Source organism: Papio anubis, chromosome 15 (genome assembly GCF_008728515.1).
Source record: "Papio anubis isolate 15944 chromosome 15, Panubis1.0, whole genome shotgun sequence".
Lineage (NCBI taxonomy): Eukaryota > Metazoa > Chordata > Mammalia > Primates > Cercopithecidae > Papio > Papio anubis.
The window spans coordinates 57,979,176-57,991,449 of record NC_044990.1 but is presented as its reverse complement, the minus strand read 5'-3'; the positions used below and the strand labels follow the sequence as shown (position 1 = coordinate 57,991,449).

At 35.8% G+C, this 12,274-nt stretch overlaps 1 protein-coding gene across 2 annotated transcripts in view; it reads right to left on the bottom strand.

The window, feature by feature from the left end:
• NDFIP2 (Nedd4 family interacting protein 2) overlaps nt 1-12,274 on the bottom strand; it is a 71,512-nt gene that overhangs the window by 27,669 nt on the left and 31,569 nt on the right. For both annotated transcript variants that reach the window (XR_639934.4, XM_003913974.4), the window contains exon 2: nt 7,267-7,432. Coding sequence is in view for 1 of the 2 variants with exons in the window: in XM_003913974.4 (XP_003914023.1) it covers nt 7,267-7,432 (166 nt within the window). In the remaining variant the exon portion in view is untranslated. The remainder of the gene's footprint in view (nt 1-7,266; nt 7,433-12,274) is intronic.

The window sequence follows — 12,274 nt, the reverse complement described above, 5'->3', positions numbered from 1 at the left end:
GTGAGTGAGTGACGAGTGAACGTGAAGGCCTAGGACACTACCATACACTACCATAGACTTTAGAAACACTGTACACCTAGGCTACCCTAGATTTATTTTAAAATATTTTTCTTCCTTCAATAATAAATCTCAGCTTTCTGTATTTTTACTTTATAAACTTTTAAATTTAACTTTGTGACTCTTTTATAAGAACACAGCTTAAAACACAAACACACTGTACAGTGTACAAAAATATTTTCTTCTTTATATCCTTACTCCACAATCTTTTTTTCTATGTTTTAAATTTTTTAAACTTTTTAAACTTTTTTTTTTTGAGACAAGGTCCCACTCAGTCACCCAGGCTGGAGTGCAGTGGCACATGGCTCACTTCAGCCTCAACTTCCCAGGCTCAATCAATTCCTTCACCTCAGTCTCCCAAGTAGCTGGGACTACAGGTGTGCATTGCCACACCTAAATAATTTTTGTATTTTTTGTTGAGACGGGGTTTCCCCAAGTTGCCCAGGCTGGTCTCAAACTCCTAGGCTGTGATCCTCCCACCTCAGCCTCCCAAAGCACTGGGATTATAGGCATGTGCCACCATGCATGGCTAGTTTTTTTGTTAAAAACTGCAACACAAACACACACATTAGCTTAGGCCTACACAGAGTCAGGATCATCAATATCATTGTCTTCCACCTCCACATTTGTCCCACCGGAAGGTTATCAGGGGCAATAACACACATGGAGCTGTCATCTCCTATGACAACAAACGCCTTCTGGAATACCTCCTGAAAAGATCTGCCTGAGGCTGTTTTACAGTTAATGTGTTTTTTATAAGTAGAAGGAATGCACTCTAAAATAATAATTAAGATTAATAAGTATACAAATCAGTAATATAGTCATTACCATTATCAAATATTATATAATGTACATAATTGTATGTGTTAGACTGGTACACAACTGACAGCATAGTGGATTTGTTTACACTAACACTGCCACAAACACTGAGTAGTGCAACCTTATGACAGCTACCACGTCACTAGGTGATGGAAATTTTTCGGCACCATTGTACATGCAGTCTGTCACTGGCCAAGATGTTGTTATGCAGCATATGACCAAATCTCTTTAAAGAAAGTGAAAACAACCCAATTACTATACCATCGAGACTAAGTGATTATTTTTAACATATCTTGGAATTTCCTTTACATGGAAATGTTCATCTATTTCTTAAATAATGGGGATCACATCATATATGTCATTTTATATTCTACTTTTAAAATTTGCTGTTTCAAAGTATGTGATATCAGTAAACGGTCTTCAAAAAACCTAATTTTAATGGTTATGCAATAAACATACTATTATTTGAAAATGTATTTAATGATTCCCCTATTTTGGGCATGTGTGATGCTTCCATTTGTTAGTTATTAAAGTCACTTGCTGTCTTCGCTTCCTCCCTACCTGTGCGCTTTTTAACCCATTATATGCTAGATTTCTATTTGAAACACTCCAAAGAAACCATTATGGCAAAAGTCACTAATGACCTTCAAATAGCCAAAATCATAGGACACTGCAATTATAAAACATGACTGTGGACTTTAGAATTAGATACATCTGAGTTCGAATTCTGTCTTTACCACTGAGAAGCTATGTGAACACGGGCGAGTTATTTAATTCTCCATCATTGGTTTCTCCTCTGTAAAATGAACCTCATTTTTACAGATGTGATTTACTCAGGATGGCTGGAAAATCAGATGAGCTATATACCTAAGAACTTGGAGAAAGGGCAGGTATGCAGTAAGCACACAGTAAGTGCTAGGTATAATCTTTTTAAATTCTTGACCAGCCACTTCTTTTTAAAATTCTCTCCTCTCTTGGCTTCTAGAATATTCTTTTCAGAGTCCTCTCCTACCTGCCTAATAGTTCTTCTTTACTTGTGTTGCTAGTCTTCAAGGTTCTCCTGTTACCCTTTATCTAACTTCATTCTCTTGAAGGTCCTTAGATGACTCTATCTTGGTGTTTCTCATACCTCTCCAGCTTCTCTTTCGCTGATCTGCTAATCTTCCCCTACTCACTGTTAAATGTTGTAGTTCCTCAACATAGACAACTTCTTCCTCCTCTCTACTCTCTCCCTTGCTATTTCATTCATGGATTAAGAATTCAACTACCAACTACACACAGTTGATTTATAACATTTATTTCTAGCCCAAACCTCTCCTCTGAATTTCAGGCTTATTTGATGTGGGTCTATTTGTTATCACTTGACTGCCTATTTGCTATCTCCTCTTTAGTTCTCAAAGGCACCTAAAATTCAACATGGCCAAAAAATAACATTTTGATCTTCATCCCAAACCTGTTCCTTTTCAGTGATACTTGAGCATCATTCTTAACCCCTTCTCCCTCATCCTTATCCAATCTGTCACCAAGACATTGATTTTTACTTCCCACATATTGCTTGAATTCACATACTCTTCACCACCAGCACTCTAGTCCAAACTACCAGCATCTCCTGTCTGAAGTTTTAGCAGCTCCACCTCTTCTCTCCATCTGCTAAGAGCATAAAATTATAGATCTCACTAATATTGCAAAAACTTTAAAATATTCACAAATCTAAATCCAGAAGAGATTAGAACATGGCATGAAAACTGTGTATTTCAGAACATGGAGATGGACTAGCTTAAAGACATATAATAATATATTTCATCAAAAATTAAAAGAGAAAAACCATATACAATAGTTCTGCCTTAGGCATGGTTTTGCTTTCCACAGTTTTAGTGACCCCAAGGTCAACTGCAATCCAGAAATATTCAATAGAAAACTGTAGAAATAAACAACTCATAAGTTTTAAATTGTGCGTTGTTCTGAATATCACGATAAAATCTCACACCAACTCACTGTGTCCTGGCCAGGATGTGAATCATCCCTTTGTCCAGTGTACACATGATGTCAATACTACCCAACCATCAGTCATTTAGCAACTCTATGTTATCAAATCTACAATTGAAGTATTGCAGTACTTGTGTCCAAGTAACTCTATTTTACTTAATAATGGCTCCAAAACACAAGAGTAGAGATGCTGGCAATTCAGATACGCCAAAGAGAGCCATAAAGTGCTACCTTTAAGTGAAAAAGTGAAAGTTCTTGCCTTAATAAAGAAAAAAAATAGTAGGCTGAGGTTGCTAAGATCTACAGTAAAAAAGAATCTTCTATCTGTGAAATTGTGAAGGAAAAAGAAATTTGTGCTAGTTTTGCTGTCACATCCCCAACTGCAAAAGTTTTGGCCACAGTGTGTGATAAGTGCTTAGTTAAGATGGAAGAGGAATTAATTTGTATGTGAAGGACACAAGCAGAAACATGTTCCGATTGACGGCAATGTGTTGCACCAGAAGGCACTGAGCCTATACGAAGATTTCAGCAAGGAATCTCCTGAAACCAGAGACACTGAGCCATTTACTGCAAATAAGGAATGGTCACACAGATTGAGGATTAGGTTTGGACTAAAAAATAAAAAATTACTGGAGAGTCTGTGTCTACTAATGAAGAAGCTGCTGTCGCATTTCTGGCAGAGTTGAAGAAGCTGATTAAGGAGAAAGGATACCATCCAAACAAGCTTTCAATTGCGATGAAACTGGGCTCTTCTGGGAGAAGATGCCTGACAGAACTGACATTTATCAAAGTACAAAGGAGGCATTAAGGCATAAAACGTGGAAGGACAGATTAACTCAGGTACCGTGTGGTGACACTGCAGGGCATATGACAGAGCCAGGCATACTGTACAAAGTGAAGAATCCATGTGCCCTCAAAGAAAAAATGAAAAATTATCTGCCCAAATTCTGGCAACATAATTAGAAAGTATGGGTGACAGCTATCTCGTTCATGGAATGGTTCCACCAATGCTTCATCCCCGAAGTGAAAAACCATTTGAAAGAAGACAAGTTGAAATTTAAAGTCCTATTAATAACAGACAATGCAGCTGACCATCCTGAACCTGTTTGCTATGAAAATGAAAATGTCGAGGTTTTATTTTGACCTCCAAATATAACCTCATTGCTTCAGTCCCTTGACCAGTGCATCATCTGGTCTGTCAAGGCCACATATACTTGCCTAGTATTTAATCACATTTGATCAGCAATTGATGCAGACCCTAATATGGACATAATACAGTGCTGGAAATCACTATTGCTGATGCAGTAACATTCATCAAAGCTGCAACTGATGAATTAAAACCAGAAACTGTAGATGTCTCCTTGAAGAATGTTTGGAGCAAAGTTATGAATGATTTTAAAGGCTTCTTGGGGATCAATGGAGAAGTCAGGAAAATCATACAGCATGACAAGTTGGTAGAGAAGGATTTGCCAATATCCTTGATGAAGAAGTAGAAGGTCATAACTGAAGGCCATCAAGAAGTGTTAATAAATGAGGCCATGGAAGAGTTAGAGTCATCTACAGAGGAAGAGGAAGACGAAGAATAAAATGAAGCAGAATCAGTAATGAGGCCATTACCAAAATTTGCTGAAGTGTTTCAAATTGCACAGACATTAAATGACAAAATTATTGAATATGATCCTTAATGGGACATAGTATCAAAGTCACCCAAATAATCACTGAAGCACTACAACCTCTGCAGCAACACTTCAACGAGTTAATAAAAAAGAGACAACAACTTCCAGTTACAACGTTCTTCCAAAAGGTTTCAGCAAAATAACCTTCAATTATCAAGGATCCCCATTCATCAACATCGTGATGGTTTTGCAATCCAGGATCACCTGAAGTAGACAATCCCCCTTCTGACATATCATCAGAAGATCAATAGTAACCTAACACTACATCACAATGCCTATGTCATTCACCTCACTTCATCTCATCATATAAGCATTTTATCATCTCATATCATCACATGAAGAAGAATGGGTATTTCAAGAGAGAGAAAGAGGGACTACATTCATATAACTTTTATTACAGTATATTGCCATAAATATTCTAGTTTATTATTAGTTGTTAATCTCTTACTGTGGCTGATTTATACATTAAACTTTATCATAAGTATGTATGTATTAAAAAAAACACAGTATGGGCCGGCGCGGTGGCTCATGCCTGTAATCCCAGCACTTTGGGAGGCCAAGGCAGGCGGATCACCTGAGGTCAGGAGTTCGAGACCAGCCTGACCAGCACGGTGAAATGCTGTCTCTACTAAAATTACAAAATTAGTCAGGTGTGGTGGCACATGCCTGTAATCCCAGCTACTTGGGAGGCTGAGGGAGGAGAATTGCTTGAACCCGGGAGGTGAAGGTTGCAGTGAGCCAAGATCACGCCATTGCACTCCAGTCTGGGCAACAAGAGCGAAACTACATCTCAAAAAAAACAAAAACAAAAACAAAGAAAAAACAGTATGTATAGAAAAAACACAGTATTTATAGGGCTCAGTGCTAGCTGTAGTTCTAGGCATCCACTGGGGTTCTAAGAACACATCTCCCTTGGATAAGGGGGCTTGCTGTAATTTTAAAATCAGGTACCAAAAGAAGACTCCAAGGTTTCTGGCATACTGAAGCCATTTGTTAAAATAGGAGAGACTGTAGAAGGAGAAGGTTTGGTGCTACAGAGAAGAGTAAGTATGCAGTTGTGACAGTTTTAAAAGTTAGTCTTCAAGTTCTTTAAAACTCCTCTCATCAAGAAGTAGAGATGAATTCCTCTCCTCTTGAATAAGGACTAAACTTAGTGACTCATTTCTAACAACCAAATATGGCAGAAGTAATACCATGTGACATTTGAGACAGTATCATAACAGGTGATACAGCTTCCATCTGACTTTCTCTCAGAATGCTTGTTCTTGGAACCCAGCCACCGTCTACTGAGGAAGTGTAAGCCACAATAAGAAGCCACATTTAACTGTCTTGGCCAGTAGCCCCAGCTGTGGTCCTAGCTGAAGCCAGTATAAACCACCAAACATGTGAAAAAGGAAGCTTTTGAGATCATTCCAACCCAAGCTGCCATCAGACAACAGTCACATAAGACTCTAGGAGAGAATAGCATAGTTCAACCCAGTCCATGCCCAGAACAGTAAGAATTAACAGTAATAAATGATTGATATTTTACTCCATTACATTTCGGGTAGTTTGTTACACAGCAATAGCAATGGTAGTCACAACAAAGGGATCACAATTTCACTCTTAAAATTATTCACGGCATCTTTCATTACTCAGACAAACACCACTGGGAAAACAACTCATTTTCTTTCTTCAAAATTACAGTCAAATTAATTTTTTAAATCTAAGGTAGCAAAGTCTTATTATTATATTGTGAAAATTTGTAAAATATTGAAGAAGTATTTAGCATATAATAAATTTTAACAGGCATCAAACCAGCTGTTAAATCTTAAAGACAAAATTGTTATCAACATAAAAACTGTGCATAAAACTGGGCAATGAGCAAGCATATTCATCAAATAAACATTTTATACAAATAAAAGGAGTAAGCATGTATTAATTTCATTAGTGAGGACACCATGAAAAAATGATTTTCAGTAACTACACAAAAAAAGTAAATGAATTTGGTAGAAGAAATATTGAATTTACACATTCCAAATGTAAAAATGGTAACCAGAGAAAGCTGGCATTAATTTGAGAGCAGTAGATGATGTTAACTACAGAATAAGATGAAAAGTTCCAGTGAAAAATTTTTACTGTTAAAATGTTTTTCAGTAACTGATTTTTAAAATGAAATTTTTTCATAATGAGTATACAAAATATTTAGAGAAGTTATTTAGAATTTATTTAGAAATTATTAGACTAGAGAAGTTATAATCACATACAAAATTAAACAATCATCAGATAGTATACAAAATCACACTGGTATACAAAAGTGATCAAACTGAATAATTTATCATTGCTTAGGAAATAAAAATTGTAGTCAGAAAAACAGATTAGTTCTTTAGAGTGACCTGAATAAGATGAACAGCAGCAAACAGGAATTACTGATTTGTATTCAAGAATTATCATATGTATGGGATAATACTATATACACCCTTCACCTGTAGTCACACATACCACATTCTCACACTCATCATCATCTTGTTTTATGGCTACATAATTATGCACACATATATACATACACACATATATATGGGTATACACATTTGTATATTTATATGTGCACACAGTTTGTATACACATATATAAACATCCATGTGCATATATGTTTAAAAGTCCATTAACAGACTTGATAAGTACACAAAACCAAAATGTCAAAAAAAAAAAAAAAGAACTAATAAAAACATTACTAGCTGTTTCATACCTGAAGTTGTAGGTACTTCCACAGTAATACTACTATATGGTGGAGGGGAAGAATCAGTTTCAAGTGCTGGTGCTGAGGAGGCAGCCTGCGCAATCTGCGGTGCTGGGTTTGAAGTAGATGGCTGCTCTATGGCCGATAATTCCGAGTTATCCTCTTCATTAAGAAGCTAAGAGAACAAAAGAAAAAGAAAACATTCATGTAATGCTAATTATTTTTTAAATTTAGGCTAATTTTAGGCTAATTTTATCATTTCAGACACAGGATCACTTTTTGGCCAAACACAAAGTAAAATGGCATTTTTAGATAGTATACAAAATCACACTAGTATTTCAAAGTTTTTGAAAAACAATTTGTAAAGACTTAGTTATTAAGAAGTTCAAAATTTTCAGTTTCTTTACAATAAAGAGAAAGTTCAAATTAAGAATTTATAAAGAAAATATCAGGATTCAAAATAGATACAAATTCATATGATCCTACAGTAGATATCAAAGGTCCACCACATTGCTTGGATAAGGGGGCCTACTGTAATTTTAAAATCAGGTACCAAAAGAAGACTCCAAGGTTTCTGGCCTATTGAAGCCATTTATTGAAATCAGAGAGACTGTAGAAGGAGACGGTTTGGTGTTACAGGAAAGAGGAAGTATGCAATTGTGACAATAGTTATCGCATACTACAAAGAAAAGCAAAAATCCTAATAACATAGCCACAATACCATCTCTACTACCATCTCTTCCTACTTATGAGCCTCCTGAAAAAATGTGTGAATCTAGAATAATTAGAAATGAAAGCTGAATTAATGAAATGGAATAAAACAGATAAACATTCTAAAAATGTGGAGTACTCTAAGTAGGTTTTCCCAAGTACAAAAAAAATTACTAAAGCAAGGCCGGGCGCAGTGGTTCATGCCTGTAATCCCAGCACACTGGGAGGCCAAGACGGGTGGATTACTTGAGGCCAGGATTTTGAGAACAGCCTAGCCAACATGGTGAAACCCTGTCTCTACTAAAAATACAAACATTAGCTGAGTGTGGTGGCGCACACCTGTAATTCCAGCTACTTGGGTGGTTGAGGCAGGAGAATTGCTTGAACCCGGGAGGCGGAGGTTGCAATGAGCCAAGATTGCGCCACTGCACTCCAGCCTGGGCGACAGAGCGAGACTCCATCTCAAAAAAAAAACAAACCAACAAAAAAATTACTAAAGCAAAACGAGTTGATGTGTATATAAAACTCTAGCAAATGTTCTTCATCTCAACAAATTCACTGAGAGTTCAATAAATGTTAATAACATGTTGAGATCTTTAATCACTTAACTCAATCTTCACAACAACCTAGGAGATCCTAGGAGACAGAGACTGTCATTATCACCAATAAAAGGAAAACAATAAACAAACAGGGAGTACAGAAACTAATTTGCCAAACGTCACAACAGTAAGAAAGGGTAAAGTAAGGAAGTAAAGCCAAGCAGTGTGACTGAAGACCTTTTGCTTACTTATGGTAATCTTTGAAATGGTCATTCTTCAGGAACTGGTAATAATTACATGCAGACAAACTAAGATGAGTCAAAGGCATCAATACTAACTATAAAAAGTGATTCATCAAGAAGTACTTTGATCCTTAAATATATTTGGCAAAAAGTCTTACTAAAAATTTGAAGATACTTTTAAAACTGGAATCTCGATTTCAAAAGAAACTAATAGTTTTCTGTATTATTTAATTTTCATATTTTGATTTATTCCTGTTACTCTAAGAAATTCAAAGTTAAAAATAATCCCCCAAATAAATTTTGTCAGAGCTAGTATACATACCAATTTGAATGTGAAGTAGCAAAATGAAAATGAATTTTGGAATTTAGAAAGAGCAGCATGTTGGACTGGGCGCAGAGGCTTGCACCTGTAATCCCAGCATTTTGGGAGACTGAGGCAGGCGGGCTGCTTGAGCTCAGGGGTTCAAGATCAGCCTGGGCAATATGGTGAAACCCAATCTCTACCAAAAAATACAAAAATTGGCCAGGCCTGGCATGTGACTGCAGTCCCAGTTACTAAAGAGGCTGAGGTGGGAGAATCACTTGAGCCTAGGAGGATGAGACTGCAGTGAGCCGTGATCATACTACTGCACTCCAGCCTGGATGACAGGGTAAGACATTGTCTTAAATAGAAAAAAGAAAAGAAAAAAAGAAAAAACAAAAAAAGAAAGATCAGCATGTAAATTTTTGCTCTACCATTTAGGACCTCTGATAAAATTTTCTCTATGCCTTAGTGTTCACTTATTAGCTCTGAATGCAGTCAAAATCCTCATAGGGTTGTAAAATAATATTTGGAAAGCATCTAATATAACAACCAACACACTGAAGGATTTAACAAATACTATTCTCCCACTTCTTCCCTTTTATTTACTTTAGTTCATCACCTCAAGGAGAAATTATGTGGTACTCTCTAACAATCCAGTCAGTAGTCACTCATCTTTAAAATAAATAAATAAATGCAAAGTAAAACAAGAGGTCAATTTACTATACATTGCTTTTCCATGTCTTGGTAAATGATCACACTAGCAAAACATTTTTGTGAGATAGTAAATGTAGTATAACTTAACAAAACTGTCACAATCATGTCTAAAATCATTTTTGAAATTACTAAGACCACTCTTTCCACAAACATAACATTAAGAGTTACATAATTAAATCAATTCACATAAATTGAATTCTAAAACCAAATAAACATAAGTGAATTTTATGATTATGAGCCTTATGAAATTTATATTTCTTGAAGCACTTTTCAAGTAGGCACTAAATGACCACCCTCTTGACTAGCGACATGTTGCACCTGGTATTACAATCTGTCTCCCATGTCTTCCTACTACATGGTATCCAGGAGAATTCCTCACTTAATTATCTTTAAGTGATAATATTTTAAGATCAAAAATGTTAGATGAGCAAAGAAAGTCAAATAAAAGTACAATACAGATATCTACTTGTTAATATCACCTAAACAATTAATTGTGAAGGTGTCGAAAAGGGAAAACCACTTTTCCACATCTCTTATTAAAGTTGCAAATGTAGATACAGCGAACTTTATATGCAAAACAGCATTCTTCCAGTTTCTCACAAAAAAACACTCTTTACCACATTAAATACAAAAATGTGCTCCCCAGAATGACCAACTTACTTTCAAAAACTGTCAGAATTTACTCAAATAACTAAAATGAAAGGAATAACTACAAACACTTTTATATATAAGCTCCAAAATAAAGCTTTGGAGCCTATAAAACATGCCCTAATTTATTTCAACTGCCCTACCTAACACCTACGGTCTTGACAAAATTATAATATGTGAATATTACCATGCATCAACAGTAAAACTCACTAACTCAGTCAACGACCTCTACCTACTGTAGCATATATAACTTTCAATTTACTTTAAATAATATTATGTAATTTTGATATCTTTGTGCCAGCAATAAAATTGACTCTATGAATTAACCAACTTTGATTGCCTTTTAAACAAATTCATTACAAGGGTTAAAAGAAAATCATATTTATCAAATTAGACAATTCCACTTGAGAATAATTTCTCTTAAACATGTTCTCCAATGGTTCTCTTTGACATTCATTAACAATTACCTAATAGCAAAAAAGGAGGAGGGGGAGGCAGGAGAAGAGGGGACCTACCTGTATACCGTAATGCGCTAAGCTATGTGCCGATTTATACATCACCTCAAAAGCTTCCAGCTTTTCCTACTTGTAAGTCTCCTGAAAAAATGTGGGCAATATAGCACATGAGAACTAAACTGTCTTTAATGTATCAACCAGGGTGGTGAAAAGTTGCACAGTGAATGAACCGAAATTTTTTTCTTTTTGTTTAAAGAAAAAAAAAATGACAACAGTGCTGTCTTAAAAGCATTTGTAGCTAGTCTTTACAGATGTATACTGAGTGTTTTTAATAACAAGAAAACTGTAAGCATTATGATTAACTCTAGCTGGAAGCACAGCCTTCTAGTGTATAAAGATTGTTTCTTTTACTTTTATTGGCATTTATCCTGTATAATAACCTTTCATTCTATCTTAAGGTGATAAAATATTAATGTAATAACTGGATGCTTTGCTTTTGAGACGCTAGAGACCTCACTGAATGTTCTCTAAAAGTAACAAGATAAGACTGTGCAGATGCGCTATCAAGTGTTGCTTGGCAAGCAGTGCACTACATTAGAGCCTGGTAGGTCAGCCAGCAATGTGACCTCTTCTCATTTCTTTTCTGTTTTAATTTGGATGTAGGTTAGACCTACAGGAAGAGAACTGTAATTTTTTACAAATCATTTTTAAAGTAGGAAAAAAAAGTGATCTAAACAGCCTATGAATATGTATACTATCATATTATTACTATATTGAGTATCAGAGGGCAGATCCAGGAATAAGAGTCATTGCAATGAGATAAATTTTAGCTCAATAAAAAACTTGGCTGACTGTGGTGGCTCACACCTTGTAATCCCTTTGGGAGGCCAAGATGGGAGGATCACTGGAGCCCAGGAATTCAAGACCAGCCTGGGCAATACAGGGAGACCCTGTTAAAGTAACAGCTCTCCAAAAGTGGAGGTTATATCTGTCTTGTTGAACACTCTGAAAATATTAAATAGAAGTAAGTCCCCCAAAGTACTCTGATTCAGCCTTGGTTAAAATTAAAAGAAAATATAATATAGGTCACCAGTCATAATGACATAAGATGGAAAGCTCTGAGAGAGAAAAACCTTGCTAACACAAGTATTTTGACGTCTCTAACAGTTAGTACTACTTTCCTTAATATGTTGCCATTACTTTTAATGGCAAAATCACAATTACTTTTGCACCAACCTAATAAATTAAAGAGAGAGGGCTGAAGAACATTAACTTCTCAAAGACCTCCAAGGAACAAAGAAGTCAAACGGGTGGAATAAAGATCTTATATAAATTTCTATTTAAAAAAGAATCACAACTCTGGTCAAATTCCTTTTCATGTGTTAAGACTGCAACGTAAATATA